The sequence below is a fragment of the Melozone crissalis genome, unplaced genomic scaffold, assembly GCF_028551555.1.
Source record: "Melozone crissalis strain CALT ecotype California unplaced genomic scaffold, PUWL_Pcris_2 ptg000042l_1, whole genome shotgun sequence".
In the NCBI taxonomy this organism is placed as follows: Eukaryota; Metazoa; Chordata; class Aves; order Passeriformes; family Passerellidae; genus Melozone; species Melozone crissalis.
This window is the reverse complement of record NW_026535820.1, coordinates 56406018-56429204: the sequence shown is the minus strand read 5'-3', so window position 1 is coordinate 56429204 and position 23187 is coordinate 56406018. Positions and strand designations below refer to the sequence as shown.

Genomic DNA, 23187 nt, shown 5'->3' with positions numbered 1-23187 from the left:
GGCAGCATAATTAACAGCGACTAACATTTATGCCCATCATCTTCTTTCTAGCTATAGGAACTAAAATTCATAGAGCAGCAGGGTTCCTACACGGTTCATGGCTAAAAGTAAGTATGGGCTTTGAACAATTTAAGGGAAGAAATTATTTCAGCTACTGGCAAATTATATTAACAGTTTTGTCACTAAAGCACTGTATAAATGCATAGCATGTCACAGAAGCAGTTGTATAAAACCGTACTAAATTCTTGTAACTGATCAATCATTGTGCCTACCCAGAGGTATCCGCACTGTGTGTCGCAGGGAAGAGGACAGGACAGCCCCCATGTATACAAGCCTTTTTCTGCACTGGTTGAAGTGGCTTCAAATCACTCCTGTGTCCTCTAATACTGTGGTCATTTAGTTCTGCTCTGGCTCCTCAGCCCATATAAAAGGAGTCAGCAGGATGCCAGCAGCCTATATAAAACTGATGACAGCAAGGTATCATGCAAGCACTGCTACATTACCGCGGTTCTCTCAAGCTAGGCTTTCAGGAGCCAACAGAAGAGGCAAAAGGATATCACAAGAGGCAATTGTTCAGGTTTTGAAAGATGTTTGTGTGCCACAGTTGGCCAGCTAAGCCAGACAGTTTTCTGTTCTGCTCACTGTCCAAACTTGCATGGATGTGTAAGGGAGAATCTGACTCAGTCCCTTGTAGCTGCAGAGACAATGAACTGGATTACAAGTAGAAAAAATATGCTTCCTATTATCATCATCAACTTTATAAACAAGTGTACAAACAGGCATTCTGCTTCTGGAGCATAGCTTCCATTATTGGTGCCACCTTAATTTTCTTACTGAAAAATCAGAATTAGAAGTCCTCATTCATAAAAGTGATGGCTCAGCATCATGAAATGTAAATTGCCTGCGCACTTTTTACAGCAAAGCTACTATGTGCTTCTTAAAAATGATTCTTTCTCTAACTTGCACTTCCAAGAATGTCCACAGATAAAACTATTAAGTACACACCAAACACTTTAAAACTTCAGAAGTTTATTGTCCAGAATAGCTGACATGGTACAGTTAGATTCTTTTTTCTTTGTTACAGGGAAATAAAGCAAAACAGTAGAAAATTGTATATGGGTTAACAGTAAAACAAAAGCCCAGCCTAATAATAGCCCTTTACATCCACCAAGTTATACTTCAGAAAATGACTAGCCAAACATAAAGTAGAGCATCTGAAAGACAGTTTCATGTTTACGGAATAGATTCTAAACCAGTACTTAGGGCATTTTCTGTCCATATTGTTAATATCTTTTTTTTCATAATAGCAAATTGAAAAAGGTCTATGTGGATAAAAAGTTAACTACTGCAAGACTTTCAAACCTCAGTTATCACCTTATGGGTTGATAGTAACGGCTAACGGGAGAAGGCACATGACACAGTATTTAAAATATACAGAGACCTATTAAAATCCTATGACTAAGAGGAAATGGGAACTGAAACTCAAAATTCACAAATAGTACTTTTGCATTCCCTAATCCCTAATTCTATAAGTTTGCATCCAAACATTTTACAGCTTTTTCAGAAGAAAAGTGTAACACACCCAGAAAAGACTTCAAGGCTTTGCTTTGAGTTACTTTGTTGGTTTTTTTTTTCTTTCAGTAAATGGAATATAGGATAATCTAAATGATAATAAAATGCAGACACATTCCCTCACTTGTTATTAGCGCCCAATAGACCCACTGCTGAAGGCTGAGTATGAGTAAGAATATGAAGAGCTTGCTGAGGCATCAAAGCTTCCTCTCCTAGACCCACTGCGTGAGCCTGAACGCGAGCCAGACCGAGAGCCAGAGCGAGAGCCAGGTGCTGAGGAGACATTGTAGGGACTGGATATGCCTTTAGAGGAAACAGAGGCTGCTTCCAACAGTTTAAGCCCGGTGATGTCTTCCACCATTGACCGGTTCATTGCATCTTTGTAGGATATTTTCAGCTTGGTCTTGGGGCAGGTCAGAATTTTGGGATAGCTGTTGGTGTCTTGTAATTTCTGGGAAGCACGGCCGTCGATCAATCCATTCCTAATGGCTTCTTCAGTAGTTATTCTTCCACGCACTTCTGGGTCCACGAGGCCTCCAGTGAGGTACTGGAATTCGAGGAACCGCTGCCCAGCCTCATAAGGCAGCCACTTCTCCTTCACTGCTTCAGCTGCTGACATCCTCTTGCGTCCACCCTTTATGCCTTCGAACCCTATGAAGGCCTTCTGGGCTGGCTTCAGACGTGTGGCCATATCCTGATCGATGATGCCTTGGCTAGTGGCTTCCTGGAGGGAAAGCCTCTGGCCAGTGGTAGGGCAGATTATGCCGCCAGTGCAGGCCTGGGCTTCAAGTAACCGCTGCCCAGTGATGCTATCCACGATGCCCCGCTGTATGGCTTCTGAAATGGAGATTTTCTCCAAGTTTTCTGTGTCAAAAATGGCTGCAATAGGACTGCACTCATCTGGGGTCTCTGAGAAAGAACCGCTCCTGATCACTGAAGAAGAGCTCCTGACACTCAGCACGGTGGGAGACCGAGTCACTGACTCGTGCCGGAACACCTCGTCGGTGCCATTACGGCAGGAAATCATGTCTGCAAACTGGGTCAGGCTCAAGCTGCCAGAACGGTACTGGTCAAAAAACTTCCTCTCCACCAGGCCTTTATCAATGGCATCTTGGATGTCGTACTGGCTACCTGTTTTTCTGTCCACAAGGACGACTCTACTGCTGCCATCCGAACCTGTGATAGTTATTTCTTCCCACTCACACTCCTGTTCAGCTAGCTCTGTGTAGGTGTCATAATCTATGAGGCCTTTGCTGTACGCCTCCTGAACGGACATCTCCCGGTTTGTTTCTGGATCTACAATGACCACCCTGCGCTTCCTAAGGGTGTTCTTCTGTGAGGTGTGCACCACCTTCTTCTTCTCTCTCAGGGGCAGAAGGCAGAGCCCCGTTGCATCATCCTTTATGCATCTTTCTTTCAGCTGCAGGTAGGTCAAGTTTTCCTCAGTGTTGGGATCAAAGAACCCTTTGGTGTCATCACTTGGATCACTGAGGATCTGGTTGAGCTCCTCATTGAAGTAGCCACGCTTGTAGGCCGTCTCTACTGGCAAGCGGTAGCTCTCCTTGGGGTCGATGATCCCTCCAGTAGCGATCTGCGCCTCCAGCAGACGAATGCCGTGGCCTCTCTCTATGAGCTCTTTGTTCATTGCTTGGAACAGAGAAATGATGTTTCCAGTTTCTGGGTCTTTGTATCCAGTGACAGCTCTTTCAGCAGAGAGAAGTTTCTCTTTAAATTCAATTCCAACAAGGCCTCTTTTGTAGGCTTCCTCAACAGGCAGCCTCACGTTGCTGACAGGATCCACTATGAACCCTGTGGCTGCCTGGGCTTCTAGGAGTTCAAGGGCTGTTCCCGGCCTAACCAAACCTATTTTCATAGCCTGGTAAATGCCAAGTTTCTCTTTAGTAGCCTCATTGTAGATACCAGCAATACAGCTAGAGCCTTGAAGGAAATCAATAATTCTCTCACTCACTTCTTCCACTGTAATTGCACCTCTTTCCAAGTCATTCCTTGTTGATTCCTTAATGATTCCAGCCTCAAGAAGTGCATCCGCTGAGACAGGCTGCCTGATCCCTTGGAATGACATACTCCTCTTCTGCACTGGAAGGAGCAGCAGACCAGTGTGTGGTTCAATCCTGCATTTTTCCTTCAGCTGCATGTAAGTGACTGCCTTTTTGGTGGTGGGATCAATGAAGTTCTTTGTACTGCCTTGGCAGTTGTTTAGCATCCTGTACAGTTCTTTGTCAATCAACCCACGAGATAAAGCTATTTCTTTGGGTAAGAAAACACTGTTGACAGGATCAACTATCCCTCCTACAGCCAGCTGGGCTTCAAGCAGACGAATTCCGGTTTCTCTGTCAACCAGATTTTTCTTGATGGCTTCAGATACCGGCACAGTTTTGCCTGAAAAAGGATCCTTAAATCCTGTAATAGCCTTTTCTGCTGTATAGATCTGCTCTCTGTCATCGAAGTCAATCAGATCCCTGGCGATAGCACTGTCCACTGTTAATATCTCATTTCGGTGTGGGTCTATCACACCTCCTGTTGCTGCCTGGGCTTCTAGGAGCAGGACTGCATTTTCTGCTGTTAGCAGCTGGTTCCGTTTGGCCTCAACAAAAGAGTACTTCTGTCTGGGCGAAAGGGACACCCCTGCAATAGCACCTGCCCCTTTGAGGTAGGGCTCAATGTCAGCCGCGACCTCTTCCACCGACCTCTGCCCCTTCAGCAGTTTATCCAGTGTGAGTTTGTCTATCAGCTGGCACTCGTACAGCTGCATGGCTGTGATCTTCTTCCGTAGCCCACTGAACACCAGCTTGGAGGCATCGATACAGAAGTCTTCCTCGGTCTGTGTAGATCTGTGAGCCCCATACGGGCGCTGCTTGAGCTTCTCGATCTCTCTTTGCAGCCTGAGACGCTCTGACTCCAACTCCGACTGGTTTTTGACAGCGGTCTCTTCCAGTCTGCACCGGTATCTCTCCTCAATCCGTTTGATTTCCATCTGCAGCCTTTCAATCTCACTCCTCAGGCTGTTCTTCTCTCTCTCACTCTTCTCCCTCTCACACTGGATCTTCCTTATGGATTCCTCTGTTCGGGAGTGCTGGCTCTTCCATTGATTGAGGTCATTCAGAATTTGTTGCTTCTCACTTTCCAGGCGTTGCTTCAAACGTGATTCTGACTCCAGGGTAACTTTCAAACGGTTCAGCTCCTCTTCTAATCTCTGCAGTCTGGCTTTGTCTTGCTCCAAAGCACTCATTTTAATCAGCAGGGTTTCTCTTTCTTGCATAATCTGACTACACTGATTTTTGGATTCTTGAATCCTACTGGATGCCTACAATTGTGGAGGAGAAATAAAGCAAGAAAGGATGGTTAGAATTTGCGCTGGTCAGAGTTATGCCCTCTGCCTACAATGCTCTCCAGCCTGTCATTTAACCTGCAGCAAACTCCCACTGGAAAACATTCTAGTCACAGCAGCGCCTTACCCAAGATTATGGACACACATAAACCAGAGAAGGCACATCATCCCTTCATTTAGAGTGTCTTCAGTACTGCCAGAGACTCAAGAGACTTCATTCTGTTACCCACAGCCTCAACCTTTGGCTGATTTAGTTCTTTGTAACTTTTTGATACTTCTCACAGTACACTGACAAATAACACAGAGCATTTGAGACTCATAAATAGCCTGATGCTCAGCAGATGTCCTGGCAGTCCTACTACTCCAGGGGAATTTGCATCAGCTAAGGACTGGTCATACATGGATAAAAGGAAACATATGACTCAATTTTTGCTTTCCTGTTAGTTTCACATGTCACTCCAAATAATTTTACCTGTGTTGCCTTCCATTTTAATTCATGCAGTGTCTTCATGCATGTGTTCATATGCACAAACACCCACAAGCATGCATGTTTATATGCATATTAAACTGAATACAAGTTTATCTACCTGTAATACATGCATAAATATGTGCATATATATGTGTGTGTATATATATATATATATATATATACACGCATGGGTGTTATATATTCCTAAATGTTAGTATTTTTTTAATATCAGTATTAGGATTTTTAGAATAAAGGAAAGAAAAACTGAAAAAACTGAATAAAGGATATGAGAAAAGAAATATAAGGGAGAAGTCCAGGAAAAAATACATTTTCACAAGTGCTCACTTATATATATTTAAAGAGTAGCTCTTTGTACAAGAAACTAGGCAGAATAACAAAATATTAAAAAATGTTTTCTTTAACTTGTTTATGTTGTCACCAAAAGTTTAAGAAGTAAGGGCCAATAGTAAAATTTGCAAACGCCCTTAATGACTTAGGAACATAAGTCCTCAAAACAGTCCAAGAAAGACAGGCTTTTAGTACCTTAGGCACAGCTGACAACATGACTCTTAATCCTCACTTGGAGTCAACATCTTACCCAGCTAATCAGCACCTTGACAGCTTGTTGGTTCTGGGGTTTTTAGCCAGTTTAGTTTGTGACAGCACTCAGGTCAGCCTCAAAGGACGGCTTTAACCCATCCTGGCTGAAACAGCCTGGGAAGCACACACAGCCAGCAGGGAACTGTTAAAGCACAGTGGTACTCCCCATGCTCCCATTTTTCCCTAGGATAGTTTGCTGGACACTGGCACAGAACACAGATTTCTTCTGGGACAAGGCCTGAGAACAAAGCTCTCCTAGGTAATGAAAGCTTAAGGCTCTCTAGAACAGTTCCCAGGGAGTAAAGAAGTTAAGGAAGTGGCCAAATCCTGCCATTTTTCTTTAAAACTTAACCATGAGGAAGGGTCATAAAGGGGATGTTAGTCACAAGTACAGTGACTTCAAAGAGCAAAGAGTGAATTAATTTGTTCAAACTGACACTGCAATTAACTACATATTTGAAAAACAGTAAAGCTGGGATCAAAATATGTGTGAATACCTCTAGAGCTTGCTTTTGGAATTTTTCAATTTCCTGTCTCAATTTTTCCCTTTCTTTCTGTAAATCATTAAGCAACCCCTGAAGTTCCAGGGTTTGCTTGCTGCTCATCTGAAGCTGATTCTTTAGTTCAGCAATGGTGGTATTTTTCTCATCAACTTCATTTCTGACCATTCTGAGGTCATCATACTCCAATCTAACATTTCGCAGCTCCTCCTCCAGTAACAAGTGTTCCTTGGTAAGGTTCTCGGTGAGAGACTGAAGTCTTTCAATCTCTATTTTGCACTCATTCAAGGCTTTGCTTTTTTCCTCAGAGGATTTCTGTAAGTGCTCATTTCGTAGGTGAGCCTGCTTTAATTGCTCCTGTTCTTGGACCAACTGACGACGTAAAGTCTCAATATCAGATGTGTATTTTCTTAACTCCTCCATGTATCTTTGCTTCTCTCTCACATGACCATCTAATACTTCTCTTTGGTGTCTAAGGTCATCTTCATTCCTCTTCTTTACAATAGATACTTCCTCTATCTGCTGTGTGAGATTAGTTATTTTAACCGATTGGTCTCTCAGAGATCTCCTCATGCCTTCTATTTCCTCCTCCAGTTTTTTCCTCCTGGACGTCTCCTCCATTAAATTTTTGTTCTGTCTGCAAAGCTCCTCCTCCAGCTTATGTTTCTGGATCTGCAAGTCTTTTACAGTGCTCTGGAACTTTGCACTTTCTTGATCCCTGCCTTTTTTCTCTTGTGAAACTCTTTCATAGTCAATTTTCAGTCTGGCCAGCTCCTGCTCTTGGATCCTCAGCTTGTTAATTGTCTCAGTCGCACTCGTGTTTGCTTTCTGCAGGTCGAACTGGACTCTTTTCAACTGATTGTTCTCATCCTCCACTTCTTTCCTCTGACTTGTTTCTACATCCAACAACTTTCTCAGCCTTTCAATTTCTTTGTTTCTTTCCTTAATGGTTTTAGAAGCATCATCAAGTGACTGTTTGTACCGCATGCTTTCATCGGAGTGTCTCTGAATAACTTGTTTTAGCTCAATCTCCAGCTGCTGTTTCTTCTGAGAAAGCTCTGAGCCAGCTGCCTTCTGCTGCTGAGCATTCTCTTCTATTTTCCGTAGATTATCTGTTGTCTGAGTTATCGTATTCTTCAGTCTCCTAATTTCCTCACACAAATTCCTATTTTCTCTCATGGCATTATCAAGCTGTGTTCTATAATTATTTGTCTCCTCTTCCTTTTGCATGGTGACCTGGTGAATTGTGTTCTTTGTGATATTAATCTCAGTTTCATATTTGTTCTTTAAACTAATAATTTCCTCATCATAACTGTTTCTTACCTTAGCCAATTCATTTTCAAGTTCCCATCGGCTTTTAGCCTCTTCCTGAAGCTGAAGCTTTAGCCTTTCCAGCTCCTTAGTTTTATCCTGAATAGTTGAGGCAGCCTCCTCAAGAGCCTGCTTGTATCTTGAGTTGTCTTCCCCACGAAGCTGAATGATCTGTTTCAGCTCCAGCTCTAGCTGGTGCTTCTGCTGTGACACCTCAGAACTGCAAGCCTTCTGCTGGAGAGCATCTTCCTCTGCCCTCCGCCGCTGGTCTGTTGTTTGCAGAATGGCATCGTTCAGCCTCACGATCTCATCCTTAAGGTCTCTGTTCTCTCTTGTCAGTCTGTCAACCTGGGCTCTGAGGCCTTTTGCATCATCATCTTTTTGTGCAGCTATCTGCTGGATTGTTGTCTTCTTAATATTAATTTCTGTTTCATACTTGTTCTTTAAATTACTCATCTCCTCGCTAAACTGGTTTCTTACCTTAGCCAGCTCATTTTCATACTCCCTCTTCCGTGTGCCTTCGTCCTGAAGAAGAACCCTTAATCTTTCTATCTCGTACTCCTTCTCCTTGATGACCTTCTCAGACTCTAACTTCTGCCAACCAAGGCTGTCTTTCTCATTTTGCCTTGTTTTTTGCAATTGGTCATAGTCGTTCTTCTGCTGCTCATATCTATCCTCCAGCAACTTCCTTTTCCTTTTCTCATCTTCAGTCTCATAAGTCAGCCTGGTTATTCTGTCATTTAGATCCTTTATTTGGGCATAGCATTTGTCTAGGTTTTGCTTAGCAGAGTTTCCATCCATTTCAGCTTGTCTTTTCATTTCCTCCAAACTCATCAACTTTGCCTTGAGCTGAGAAATGTCCATCTGGTACTTCTGCAGATTTTGCTCCAGGAATTTATGTTTGTTGCTTGTCTCTGAATTTGAATCCCTAGCAAGTCTGAGTTCCTCTTCCAGGAGTTCAATTTTGGTGTTTTTCATCTGCAACATGATAGCAGAAAAACAATCAGAAAAACTCCCGTAAATATTTTGACAACTGTTTCAAAATCATCAAATGCAATAAAATATACATTGTAACACTAACAACTTAAAAATGAATTTTTTTTGCTGCTTCAATGAGATCTAAACCCCCTTTTCTTATTTAATGTCATCAAGACAGATTCTGTAATCTTTATTTATTCAGAAACCTTATTCAGAAATCAGCATATAATGACTTTCAGAGGGGCAAAGATACTTGATGGGGGGAGGGAGGTGCATTACTGATAGTAAAATGTGGTCTAGCAGAAGTTCACTGGGGAAGTATGGAACAGTCACCTTCAGAACCTCCCCAGTTTTCAAACAGGTGAAAATTCACATTCTATATATGCAATTTCTTTAGTGGGTGTCTCTGTTTCACTGAGCTGCCTCAAATCAGAAGTTGCTTCTTTCAAAACACTTTAGGATATGGTCAAAAATGAGATGCCCTCAACCACTAGGAGCAAGTTTACAGCACTGAGGTATCTGTGCTGTCACTGAGGTCAAGGCTGGGATAGGCAGGGAAGGATCGCTCATGTGCCTTGATGAGCACTTCCTTATTTACCAAGGAACACCAGTTCTCTACCTCACTTCACACATCACCTCGGACGTCCCTTTGTAAAACACTGTACTTTTTCACAAAAGATGCATGACTGCTGATATGCCTCCTTTGTAGGAGGCACCTCTGAGTTCTGAATACAGTTTTGTGAGCTATTTTATACTGTACTTTCTGCCTCTGATTAGTGATGGTTTTCTAATCTGTGATAAAAATGAAAGCTACAGAAAATAAAAGCTTTAGAATACCTTCAGATCCTCCATGCTCTTTAACATTTCACTCAAGAATCTGTAATAATCTCCTGATCTTGTAAGAAGCTCTATATAGCGGGACTGAGCCTCATTAGCCTTGAAAAGAAACAGAATTGTTAGCAGCTTGTACTAGAGTTAGACATGAACACACCTATGTCCTGCCCACTTAAAGAATTCCAATCTACATGAGCAAACACATAACTCGACAAAGTAAAAAGCAGATTCTCCTCCTCACAAATTCACACAACATTCTGAGGACCCCAAAAGTGTGAATTCTTCCTTACAAAAAATCCACATCTTTTGGTTTTTCAGGATTGTTTGCCCCCCACTGCTGATGTGATATTAAATTCAAACCTTCATCCCCTTGTTCATCCCGCTCTTCCTGTCTGACAGTCACAAGTAATCCAAGATAAATTTTTAATAGCAGTTAATTCCCTGGCTGAAAGTGACTAAACCACTTGGGGCAAGAATCTACCTTTCTCACAGTATGTATGCAGTGGACAGTGCATAGGAATGAGATAAATTCCTGAGGGCTAATCTAATGTCTGAACAAGCTCAGGTCTGATTTTACAGCACAATGACTATTCTGCACTAATTCTTTTTGCTTACGTGCTTAGCACACATTACCAGTGACAGTGCTAAGTGTTAGAACACAGCTGGGTATGACTCACAAGGGCTCACACATACAAACAAATGCAGTCAGAAGATTTAAAGAGAGGAAAGAAAGGTACCTCCTGTAGGATTAAGACTGCAGGAGACTGAACCACGCTCTTCTTGATAGGTATGTTGAGCAATGTTTCTAATCCCGAACTGTAGGAAGCAACCTGTAGTTCATAATCCTGAAAAATAAGACAAAAAGCAAGACCCATTTAGAAACTGCCAAAGAATTCTCTGTGAAACTATTTCAGAAAACGCAAGTTTCTGGTGATTTTTGCTTTTGTTTCCTTAATAAAAAGCTACATTTCCCCCTTGTTTATATTTCTGACCATGTAGAGATTATCCTCTGTCATAAACAGAAGCTCATCAGTTCAAGTACTCCTGTGGAGATTCATGGAGGAGAATGACAAGGGAAAAAGAGGAAAAACATTTTACAAAAACAAGAGGACAACTGTTTCTGTAAGTTGAGGGCTACATGGAGATGAAAAAGATTCAGTTTCATGGGAGTAACTGGTCTAAGTACTGTTATCCACCAAAACTTCATCAGAAATAACAGTCTCTGCAGCTCTTTTGTATCACATATGCCATGTTACATATATATCAAAATCTTTGTCACAGAGTAAGATTGAACTGGAGAAAGCATGAACAGAAAGGTGACATAAAAATTCAAGGACCACAAAACCATTCCCTCTGTATGTTACTGATTTTCATGGCTATTGCACACCATTCCTCCTGCTAATCTGCATTTGTCTTGCCTCCTACATCAGATCCTAATCAGACCTAATTTGTTAAGCACCAATCTGTTCTTGACTTCCTTATGTTTTTTAACACATGAACTGGAAAATTTGGTCTGGCTAGAAGGAGGCTTTGATTCACCTGAAGAGAAGCTCTCACTGGTATCTGCTGCATGATCCCATAGTCATCAGGTGACAAGTACACAAATTGCTTTCATTGTGTTTTGTACTCAGAAGTATTTCACCCCAACAATTTCTGTACACATGCATCAGGGAGTTGACTTTCCACCCGTCAGCACAGCAGAGACAATGGGATGTGCCTGACCATGAAAAACCACACCCCACAAAAATGCTGAGATCCAAGTACCTTAATTGCAGCTGAGCACTGATCTGCATGCTTGAGAAGCTCCTCGACTTTGTCTCGCTTCCCACAGATTTCACTGTGCAAGTTCTGCCAAGAGAAAAGTGAGCCATGAAACACTCCTGCAAGATTTACCAGTATTTCCTCCTGTACACGCTGCCTCCATCAGAAAGCACCTGCAGCAGGAGACTACTGCAGCCCCTGAGGCTGAGGCCTGAAGTGACCTGTACCTGGGCACTTTTTACAACAGCCAGCTCTTCAGCCATGAGAAGGTTTTTCTCAGAGAGAACACTCAGCAACTGAAAAACCTCCAGCACTGGGAAGGCAGAGTTCCTTGACTTTAGCTTAGATGCATCTACTTGATTTTTATTTTTGTGCTGTAATTTTTCCCATAATTTGCACCATCTTACAGTCCCTTGAATTAATTCAAAGCTGATGTGTAAAAGTGTCAGTGAATGTGTAGGAGCCAAACACAGTCTTGTTCATAATCTGTTGCAGTGCTGACAGAAAGTAATGAGGACAATAATATTTCCTCCCTCCTGCCTTCTACATATGTGGTGTTTTTTGCATTATAAAGCTTGCATACTTTATAATTCAAAACAGGCTGCTGTAGTGCAGACTGTGTTGATACTGATATTTTCTGTATAGCAAAACAATTTAAATCCAAATAGCTGAACTCATTCAGGTGCTGCATACCTTCTGATCATGCAGGTATCTCATGATAGTGTTGGAATCACATAGCTTCATGGACTCAATAGCGTCCTGCCGGCGCTTGGCATCACAGATCCACTTGCTAAGAGCCTGGTAGAGATCTCGGTAGGTTTTCAGCTGTTTGATCTGCCTTTCTAAATCCCAGGACCTAGGGGGAAAAGGGAAAAACCTGTAAAAATGGAAAGTGCATTCTCCTTCTCTCTCTTTACGCAGTTTTCAGAAATAAGACACAAATAAACTTAGGTAAAACTATGGCAAGCTCTGAAAAGGAGATTCTGGACAAAAATTTTAAATAAATGAGAATTGTACTGGTTATTAGTCACCCAATACGTGGTTTTAATATCTCACTTTTGAGTAACTCTATAATAGACAGAGGTTCGGCCTTCCTGTCAAAGTGAGGAATAAATAAAACTTGCAGTGATAAAAATCAAGTTTGCTGACTTCAGTACTCTTGTTCTCTGGAGAACCAGCAACCAGTTAGGACTACATTTTGTCCTCAGATAAAAACAAAATAAAACAAAATCAAACAAGCCATACCTCAACTTCCGCCTCTCGCCCTCAAACAATCAGAATATGCCCTCTGTTCATGATTTAGATTCAAGGTTCGATTTTGTTACTTAATTCTTAGTGTTACTTTTTTAACCCTAAAGTATAAGTTGTTGAGGAATAAGCATCGTTGCTTTTTTGAGGGGGGAAAATGTTGACTGGAAGCACTTAATCCAAGAACATTAGCAAGAATTTAAAAAAAAATTTGGAACAACTCTTTAGCATATAGGTTAGACATTTGCATGGCTAACTACATTTTTCTGCTTGGTCTTACACAATTCCTTTTGAAGTATGTTCAACCTATTCACAATAGCTCAAGTCTTGTTGCCCTGAAGTCACCATTTGTCCTTTGGAAGCAAAGATTAGTGCACATCAGGTCTTTTAGAATTCACTGCTAAGATGATCTTGGTAGCAACAGCAATAAGGATAACACACTGAAAACATGAACAAACCTGTTATCTATCTGCTTCTCAGCTCTCTGCCAGCGGTCTATTAGCTGGGTGACTTTGTCACAGTACTTTCCAATGTCCATGTCATACAGGGTGTATGACTGGCAAGACTGTGAGTGAATCTGAAGTGTTCTCTGCAGCTCATTTTCCAAGGTGTTCAGTAATGACTTCTTCATATTTAGGTCGGCTTTCATTTTCTGGAGAAAAAACCAAAATGTTGTCATTTAATTTATTCTTGAGAAGATACTGATACTAAACCAATTTAACAGCATGCACAGTATGTTGGGATGTAAAGATGTTGTTTTTAACTCAGTAAGGTATGTTTAGTGATGTCAGCTGGACTTAAACTATTTAAAGTGAAACATCTATTTTGGTAAACAGCTCAGCTTATAAATGTGTTTAAAGTTAGACTAAATAATTTGCTAAACCAAAGCCCTCTGCTATTATATTCTGAAGCCAACATTTCAGTTTCTCAGAACTCTGCAGAGCAGTTACCAGAGTAGAACAAGAGCCTTGCTTGTTCCTAGAAACAACTGACTAGAAAATTTCACTGAAGTATAAAAGATTCCTGCACTTGCAACAGCTGTGGAATCAAGCCTCAGGAGTGACATATCCAGTTTTTAAACACCCAAAAATCTGCACAGATTTTTTTGTTGTTGTTTTACTATTTACATTTTTATAAACATCTTCCATGGAGATGTTTCTTCACACACACACACACACACACACTTGTTTAGGGACACATATCTGCATACTGTGGGCATCACTAAATGGAATATACAGCACAGACAGTGGTCTGCCTTGCAGCCCCCAGTCACAGGGATGGCTACAGCCTTCAGTGATATGCTCAAGCTTTTTTGGTTTGTTTTTTTGGGGTTTTTTGTTGGTTTTTTTTGTGTGTAGCTCAAATTTACTCCAGCTAAGAACAACTCCCAGCTGCGTGGAAGGTCTCTGGAACCCATTTCTGTACACTATTATTTGTGTTTATCCCTAGTGAATGTAGATTTGAAGGCAGTATCTCCTTTCTTGCATATAGGCTTGTTAATTGCCCTTGTTGTCCTCTAGGTGTAGCAAGTAAATTTGAGTGTTATTGAGTGTCCTGGTTTTGCTACAGAGTCTATGTCAAATCATAGAGTGAAAAGTATTCAGCTTGTACAAGGGGAAAAGGGAAATAACTACTTTGTTGAGCACAAAGTTGTCTTGCAGATCCAGTCTTTTATCTGCCTTTATCTGCTGGTCCTTTAGTGCACTGAATGCATTTGGGAGAATAAGAACTTTTTCATTATTTTCTGTTCTTACCTTTAGTAGGGAAAAAAAGTGTGTAGGTGGTGCAAATGGAGCACAACCCAGTTACCTTTTTGTCATGTCAAATGAGATCTACAGAAACCTTCCAAGCAGCTGCCCTTGCTCTGTGGGCAGCAACAATCAGGGAGTGGAAGAAGTAATAACCTGTATGTTACTTCCAATAATTTCATAGAATCACAGTTTCCGGAATCGGAAATGACCCACAAAGATCATTGAATCCAACTCCTGGCCTTGCACAGGACATCCCAAGAGTCATACCATATGCCTGAGAGCACTGTCCAAACACTTCTTGAACTCTGTCAGGCTGGTGCTGTGACCACTTTCCTGGGGAGCTGTTCCAGTGCCCAGCCCACTTCTGGATGAAGAACATTTTCTAAACTTCCCCTAAACCTCCCCTGACACAGCTCCTTTCTGTTTCCTTCCTGCCACTGATCACCATAGGGAAGAGATCAAAATCTGCCTCTCCTCTTCCCCTTTTGAAGGAGCTGTAGACTGCAATGAGATCTCCCCTCAGTCTTTTCTTTTCCAGGCCAAACAGACCAAGTGACCTCAGGCACTCCTCATACAGCTTCCTCAAAGCCCTTCACCATTCTCATAGCCCTCCTTTGGACACCATCTAATAACTTTATACATTTTTTTATCTTGTGGGACCCAAAACTGAACACAGGACTCAAGGGAAAGCTGCACCAGTGCAGAGCTCCAGAGCAGGACAATCCCCTCCCTGGACCGGCCAGCAAGAATGTGCCTGATTTACAAAAGATTGTAAGTCTATACATAAAATACAACAGGATCAGCATTTCTATCTCCTGTGGTTTTGGAAGGGTTTCCCCCAGCTCAATAAATCAGTGCTGGCAGGTACAAATTTTGTTTTGGTGTGTCCTTTGGTTTTGGTCCCTCACCTTCAGACAAGCCCGATAAGCCTCCACTTTATCAAGATCCAAAGGAACAGTCTCCTCTTCAGACAGCCTGACTTCAAAAACTCTGATCACATCTTCTGTTTGCAGAATAACCTGGAGCAGACACCTCAGTGCATTCAAGCTAAAATAAATGATACAAGGCAAATCCATTATAAAGAAGAACTAAGGAAGGACTAAGGACTAATCCATTATATATAAGGACTAAGAAAGGAACAGTGATATTTTTAAGTAATTGCAGATGATTGGCTAAAGAGAATAGGTAAAACAAGAAATTTATGTGACACTCACGCTTCTCACTTTCTTTTTTAAAGTGCTCCAGAAAAGAAAAGAAATTTATGTGTCTGTTTCTATCAACATGTACACACTTTGCAGAGAAGGTGTAATTTTACACTGTTGGTAGCAAAAGGCAGCTTTCTGGACTATGAGTTATGGGAAAAGTGAGTATTTTTTGCAAGAGCCTCAATTTACTTACCTGTCTAAGTAGCCAGCAGAAACACCATTAATATTTTCCAGTTTTTGAAAGAGGGCATTTATCTCTGATTGCAAGTATACATACTTCTCACAGCCTCTGAAGTTAGGCAGCAAGTCCTTATGCTTATTGAGGGTTTCAGCCATTATTTGAGAGTCGTTCTGCACACCCTAAAGAAAAAGAGAATGCCTAGTTTACACATCTTTGGTTGGCTGAATGATCATTCTATTCTATATTCACATGGAATTGGCCTCCTTATCCAAGCAGCCTGCTCTTACATAACCAGCTTGACTGAGGACTGAAGAAGTGGCTGAGCTTGCTTTCCTCAAGGCAAGCACTACTGAGCAGTTTCTTTTTTGTCCACAATAGGTCAAATGTGTTTTTAAGCATCTGCACTCCAAAACTCAGCTCAGAAGAACAATAAGGTCCTTCTCTTGAGACCTTTGTAACCTCATTGCCCCATGGGAATTTCTCACATGCCAAACCTGTCACCTTTTTGTACCAATCTTCCCCCCATGGTCTCCTACAAATCTAAAGAGCTAGGAGAGGGATAGTAAATCTCCTGTATCTAGTCTGTATCCCACATACAGCACTTTACAGGTAGGTGAGTTAAGTGAAGTCCTTGGAAAAGGATTTTAATGGTGCTTTACTCTGGATGAGGCGTAACATGAACTCACAGTGACCTGACATCAGTCTTTCTGTATTCCTTACCTGGCAGAATATGATTTTTAAAATTCAAGAGTCAACTTATTCTACTTGGAAGGTAAATTCTAATCCAAATCACTATGGTTAGCCTCCAACTGAGGTTATTCTGCACAGGATATGTGTCTTTCCCAGCTGATCATAAACAGAACTGCAGCGTAGAGTCCTACAGAGCTTGACATGCTTAAAGACAAACATCCATGGTTACCTCTAAGTCCTTTATTCTGGCTGAAAAGTCGTGCATAGCCCCTTGATCCACTCCAAGAGGAGCTCTTTGAACCATCTGAATCTCAGCAGCTTCAATCTGACGCCGAAGTTTCTGAAGCTCCATCAGCAGCCAGGCCTCCTGCTTCTCATACTCTCGGTTTCTCTCATTAACGATTATGGTGTTTGAGGACCCCACAGGACAGCACTCAGTTGGGACCACTGAAATGGTAAAATGAATTGGGTAAGCATCAACTGCCAGAGAGCTGAGCAGGAACATGTAGAAAGCCAAGGCCGTGCCCAAGTGACCCAAGCACTGAGTTGACCTGTAGAACTGAGTACAGGTGGAAGATCTGGGCCTTAGGCAGCTGTTTCAGAGAATGAAATCTCTCCTTCACAAAAATATAAACTTGCTTCCTGAAACGCAGCAGTGAGATTTAACTTCCTAATAATAGAAAATTTATCAGATGGACTAAATTCCTCTCATTCTCTCAGCAGGTTCCATGAATTTTAGAGCACTATTCCCAGACTCCCATCAAAGGAAGGAGCCATACACTCCCCTGTGCATGGCCAGTTTTGTTATGTTGGGAGACAGCAGAACAATTCTTGAACATATTCCTATTCATATGCTGAAAATAACATTTTCACATAAAAGAATGCACAACTGGCCACCTCTGGAACAAAGAAACCCCAGCAATCCAAACTCTACAAAAGCCAGGACGACAACAAACCTGTTTGTGGTGGTCGTGCTTGATTAGGCAGTTGTATGATCAAGGTTTGGTAGTGCTTCTGAGCATCAGTGAACTGAGTCTGCATCTTTCGTTTGTCTTCATCACCAAACATCTCTGAGCCTTGGCTGTTTCTGAGGAATTCTTGATAATGGATCTCCAGGTCAGTTATTATTTTTTGGTAATCTTCCTTACGCATGGTTTTCAGCTGAAATAAGGAAGAAGGGAATTTTGAAATAAAAGGAAAAAAAAGCAATTGGGAAAGTTTTATGACTAGTTTATCATTAAGGAACTAACTAATAAACCTATAAAAAACCCAAAGTAATCACACTTTAGAATGAGTCCTAACTCGGTTGCCTCTAAAAGTATGGTGCTAAGAGTACCATCTGAGTTAACCTATCCTTGTTACCATCATTTCATACCTTAACAGCAGTTTGAAATTCTACCTCTTATTCTGTTTATCCATGCCCCTGTACAGTGGGAGCTAATACAGCAAGTATGTATTAAAGTCCCTTAGCTAATCTTCCTGCTTATCTGTTTGAGTAGGAAAACATTTTGTTTCTCCCTTAATAAAATTACAACTCCCATACGTGCGAGTTTTTGTGCAACCTAGCAAAAGGAAGGTCTGTGGTTTTGTAGAACATACATCTGCATAGGATACTGCAGGGTCTGCCTGAGACAGCAGACATCAGGTCATGGACATCTCTGGTCTGCAGGCAAGGCCAGCTGGTGTCTTACCTTGGCAATAGTCATGGCTCTGATTTTCTCAATGTCAATCATGCAGTAATGCCAGGACACCAGGCTCTTCATGTTGATATACAGCTGGTTCCACAAAGCTAAAATAGCTTCATAGTATTGCTCAATTCTGGTATGAAGGAAAAAAAAAAAGCATGATCAAAATGCATCTGTCCTTGTAACACGGATACAAAATATCCCAAGAAACATCCACCAGATGTGGAGCGTGTTAAGGCTCGTTCTCTACTTGAAAAAATCTTGGAAATTAATTTATACATGACTTTCATTAGTACAGATGAGAAAAACCATGTAGACATTAACTTTTAAACATTTCTAGGCCCCAGCCTAGATCTCAGCAAGTTTCACTGCAATGAATTTCCTTAAGTCAAGGTTCTAGTCCTTAATCCCCCACCTTTAGGGGCAGGGGCAGTGCACTCTGAGCAAGGCACAGAACATATTTTGAGACTGATTGCTATTTTGAGTGAACACTAACCCCAGTGGCAAGTGTCCAAACTCAGGCAGCAACTCACTTGGTAGCAAGATCCACTGCCAATGGGTTGGGGGGTGGGATGATAAGGCTGACAGATGGCACCAGCATGTCCACTCCTCCGGGGCCGGTCACCAGCCACTTGCTGCGCTCGTTGTTGTCCTTCAGGATGCACTCATCGCCTTTGCGCACCGTTTTCTGCAAGGGACACAGAACGGGGTTCTTCCTTAGCTAACTAAGGTGGGGCTTCCAGGAGAGATAGACAAGGGAGGTGCACCTAGATCACAGAAGCAGGAGCGCTTCCCAGCTGGTCTGGGTGTGCATCTCAGCTTCACATTAGGGCAATAGATCAGTACAGATCAACCCTTTCCCCCTGAATCTGGTTTCCACATGAAGAAAACCCAAAAAGCCCAAAAATGAGCCAGAGAACCACAGTCTGCCAGATCATCAGACCTGGGGCTTGCCTTGACAAAGACTGAGTGTGAACACATGGCCTGGGTAAGCTAGGCAACCATGCATGGCTTTCAGCCAGCGAGCTGAAGGCATGAGGACATTCAGTGCTGCATCCATATTTGCAAAGGGACTGGGAGTGAGTGTGGCAGAGCCAGATTCACCAGCTCCAACTGCCAGAAATCCTGACACCAGGCAGCCACAGGTGTGGCCATGGTGCAGGAAGAAGCACATAAGCAGAAAGCACATCTAAATTTATTATTAAGAAAAAAAAGCCTCAGTACTGAGGAGGAAGAAAAACCAAAATTAATTTCATAGCCCATCCAGAAAAGAAATACTAATGAATAACTGCATATTCCTCACTTTTGTTAGGTGAATTGTTCACCTAAGAATCCAGAGAAGCACTGGAAAAGTGAGCAATCACCAAAAAAAAAAAGGTGTGGATGCACAGAGGCATCTGTACAACAATTTCAGTCTTATCAGCAATAAGACTTTTATGTTCTAATTTGAAATATGAGTATTAATGCTATTTAATAGATTAATAATTTTGACTAGATTTATTAACCAATAAGAACCTGCTTGTTTATTCATAGTGGCAAGAAATGCAAGGCTTCTTCCGTCAAAGAAATTCAAGCTGACTAAAACCAGATAAAGGGGTTACACCTATCAGCTCAATGGTCTGCTTACTAAGTAATTTGCAATGTTCTAGCTTACACAATGATCATTCTCAGCCAAAAAGGGATACAATACCAGATCCTGTTTGTAGTCACACAGAGCCTTGAGGATAATGGGCTTGTTACTCCGATAGTCTGGGTTACGTGGCTTCAGCTGCACAATCTTCCTGGATTTATTCACCAAACTCTGCACTTGCCTCTTGTATTCAAGAATTCTCTCTCGTTCATTCTGCAAAGATTAATTATATGTTACAAATTTATTCTAAAAATAAAAGGCATCTAGTTCCCGCTATTTTATTAAGAGAGGAATACATCTGGAACTTACAGTAGGCAAAACTTACTTTAGCTCCAATGGGATGAGCCTTTGGCCTACAATGTAAAACTGCAGTTTTAAAAAGAGCTGAGAAACATCTAAGTATCTTTGCAGGTCTGGCAAGATGCAAAGTTTGCAAAATTTGCATGGCAGGTTTTTCATACAGATCTTCAATGTGGTTAAAGTGGTGTTTAAGAAACACAGGCATAAATTGAAAAAATCTAACAAAACGAATGCTAACAAAAAAAGGTAACAATTACACTTTTCTGAAAACCTGACTTCATCAATTGGCCTTTTATACCACTGACCATTTTTTCTACAATTTGGGACTGTAGTGCTTAACTCATGATAAGAGCTAAAAAAGCTGACTTCTATCCTTTCAAAGAGACTACTGTGATAGAGTGACAAGATGAATCATTTATCAAATATGTTTATCCTTTGAGGCAAAATCTATTCTACCACACAAGAATAAAAGTATTTCTTTTTTTTTAATTTGTTAACATGTCAGAAAATTGAGGATTTGTTGGACTCGTTCCAGACTTAAAAATATAGTTGTCTCAAGTTCATACAGTACTGTATTCAAACATTGCAGTGCACTTGGGTTTACATTTGTTATCTAAAGAGGGCAGCTGGTTTCCCAGAAAAGCTGAACATAACTTGTCAGGTGAGTGTGACAGTACCTCCAGCTCTTTGATCTGCTCCAGCAAAGTCTGCAGTGACATGCTCTTATCACAGATGAACTTCTTTCTGATAGAGTCTTGTAAGTTTTTCAGGTAGCACTCCGTGGCTTGGGCCTCTTCAAAGAACTACAGGAGAAAAGTTGTGAATTTGGCTGTGTGTAGCTCTTAAAAATGTCTGCTAAAAATTGATGGACTCCTTTAATGAGAAATCCACCTCTGGCACAATGGTAACATTTATAACATTGCAACAGTGTGCTATAGTAAATATATGTGTGCACAATAAATATATCTTTGATGGGATTCACACTTTTTTTAAAGTTGTGTGAATTCTCCATATCACTACTTACCTGAAAGTAAGCTGCATTCTCCTTCAGATGAACATCAATACATTTGGTGATCTGAAGAATCCAGCTCCACTGAGTTTGCAATGTATCCATGTAGGCCTAAGAAAAACAGTAATATACACAATTCAGGTCACCACACTGATCTCTCTCCCACACCTAGACTCAAGCAAAATTATCTATGCTTCACACAAATGCAAATGAAAAATCTGCTAAAACAAACTCATGGATACCAGTACAACGTCATTCGTGCAAATGGTTTCACAACTTCTAAGCATCCACCTAACTGAAATGAGTTAAATACCTGCTTGTGAGACACAAAGAGAAATCTGTTTGTGACCTGAATTTGTTTGATGAACATAAAGCCCCAGGTGCATTAACAAAAAGGGGTGAAATGCGCAAACAGTAGTGCAAATAAAGTATTTCAGCTGCAAATGGCCATGTTCTCATTCTTTCAGGGAACACCTCCAAACAGGATATTTTATGCTCGTTGTTTTTAGATTCAAAAGACTCAAGCAGCCATGTATATTCTTTAAAAAATGACGCACAACTTTCACTTCACTGCTGGAGCTTAAAAGAATCTTTCCTTTAAGAGAGAAACTGACTACAGGAGAAATAGGATTTTACACCATATGATAACAGTTAATCAAGTAAACATACTGAAAGGCAGAAAAGATTTTTTTTTCCTTTTAGCTTCTTCAGTTGCAGAGTTCTTATGCACTCTTGAAACTGCAACAACTACAGCATCTCCTAATAAAATGTCCAAATTTTTGCAGCCTTTTTAATTAAAAAATAAGTGCACACCAAGCTGTGAAAGCAAAAGTATCTTGGCTAAGCCATAGAAAGGCACTATGAATTTCAGCTGCAGAAAGTATTTGCACTTAGATTAAACATAAACCCTCAACAAAGGGTGTGGCTTTTTTCAAAACATGCCCACTAAGACAGCAGAACAGCAATTACATGCCTTCCTATCATAAATTCTGCTGCACTGCAGTCAGCACAATCAAGATACAGCAATTTCAACACACTCAGATAACGCCCTAAGCTTAGATTTCATTTCTACTTGCATCTACCACCATGCAGTTGTTAATGGCCAGGTTTGTAGAGGAAGATAGTAACATTTATTAGAGCAGTCCATAAAGCTGGGTAAAATGGGCATGATTTTGGGCAAGCAAACCCTTCTTGAGCCCAAATGCAGCACTTTGTGAACTTTCATTGAGAACATCCCCCATGTAGCAACTAAAGGAGCAAGTGAAATCACACAGTCTAACTCACCTCAATTTTGTCTGAAGCAGGATGCTGATTGAGCACTAGCTGGTCACTTTCTTGCTTTAGCTTGTTGAGTTCTTTTTCTTTAACCTCCAGTTCACTCATACGTTTCTAAATAACGAAAACACAGCATTAAACTAACTCCAAAGGTACGCTGCACAGCCAGAACAGTGTTTTCATCTGCTTAAAATTTCCCAGATAGTTGTGATAATATAAAATCACAACTCTAACACTATAAAGTGTTTCCATTAGGTGTACTGAAGTTAATTATGAAGACAGTAGAATCAAAGAAGGTGCAATCATCTTAATTCTAGTCTCTGGGCTTGCTGTTTCAGAGAGCAAAACACATTAAGTTCTGTCTTTCTGAAAAATGTTGGAAGCAAAAACTACTGCATCTTGCAACACCCAGAACAACTGAACTAAAAAAAAGGCACTTTCACAATAGTGTGAACCTCCATTCTTTTTTCAATTTGGTGATCAGCACCAATACTGGTTAAACAAACACACATGCTCAATTTCCCTACACATTCTCAGACAATAAGGAGCAGGGCAAATTACATCTGACCCTGCATGCAATGTGCTGCATGCAGAACCATCAGAGGAAGAGAGCACAGCTCTGCTTCCTGGTGACAGATAATCAGGGCCAAATACAGGGACCTCTGACCCCTGCATAGTCCCAACAGGGAGAATTAAAACTGTTTGATTCAAGTCCCTTAGTCTGGCATGCCAGCACAATGACTGTGCTATGCTGTGTGCACAAGCAGTAGGTGATCACCGATCTGTAGTGGACTGCACCAAGAAGGCCACATTCCAAGGTCAAAATAAACTATGAGACT

General features: G+C 41.2%; 1 protein-coding gene across 3 annotated transcripts in view; it reads right to left on the bottom strand.

The window, feature by feature from the left end:
• Positions 1-1045: 1045 nt before the first annotated feature.
• DSP (desmoplakin) overlaps positions 1046-23187 on the bottom strand; it is a 39075-nt gene continuing 16933 nt past the window's right edge. The window contains exons 8-24 of one of the 3 annotated variants that reach the window (XM_054284759.1): positions 22358-22462; positions 21089-21184; positions 20742-20867; positions 19825-19977; positions 18668-18822; positions 18141-18267; positions 17406-17610; positions 16679-16896; positions 15772-15938; positions 15282-15420; positions 13081-13274; positions 12068-12230; positions 11378-11461; positions 10351-10458; positions 9617-9715; positions 8282-8779; positions 1046-4897 (exon numbers count right to left, since the gene is read on the bottom strand). In XM_054284759.1, the coding sequence (XP_054140734.1) occupies positions 1703-4897; positions 8282-8779; positions 9617-9715; positions 10351-10458; positions 11378-11461; positions 12068-12230; positions 13081-13274; positions 15282-15420; positions 15772-15938; positions 16679-16896; positions 17406-17610; positions 18141-18267; positions 18668-18822; positions 19825-19977; positions 20742-20867; positions 21089-21184; positions 22358-22462 (5832 nt within the window). In that variant the 3' untranslated portion in view covers positions 1046-1702. Of the gene's footprint in view, positions 4898-6487; positions 8780-9616; positions 9716-10350; positions 10459-11377; positions 11462-12067; positions 12231-13080; positions 13275-15281; positions 15421-15771; positions 15939-16678; positions 16897-17405; positions 17611-18140; positions 18268-18667; positions 18823-19824; positions 19978-20741; positions 20868-21088; positions 21185-22357; positions 22463-23187 lie in introns of all 3 variants that reach the window. The other 2 variants (XM_054284756.1, XM_054284758.1) reach the window with 2 other exon arrangements.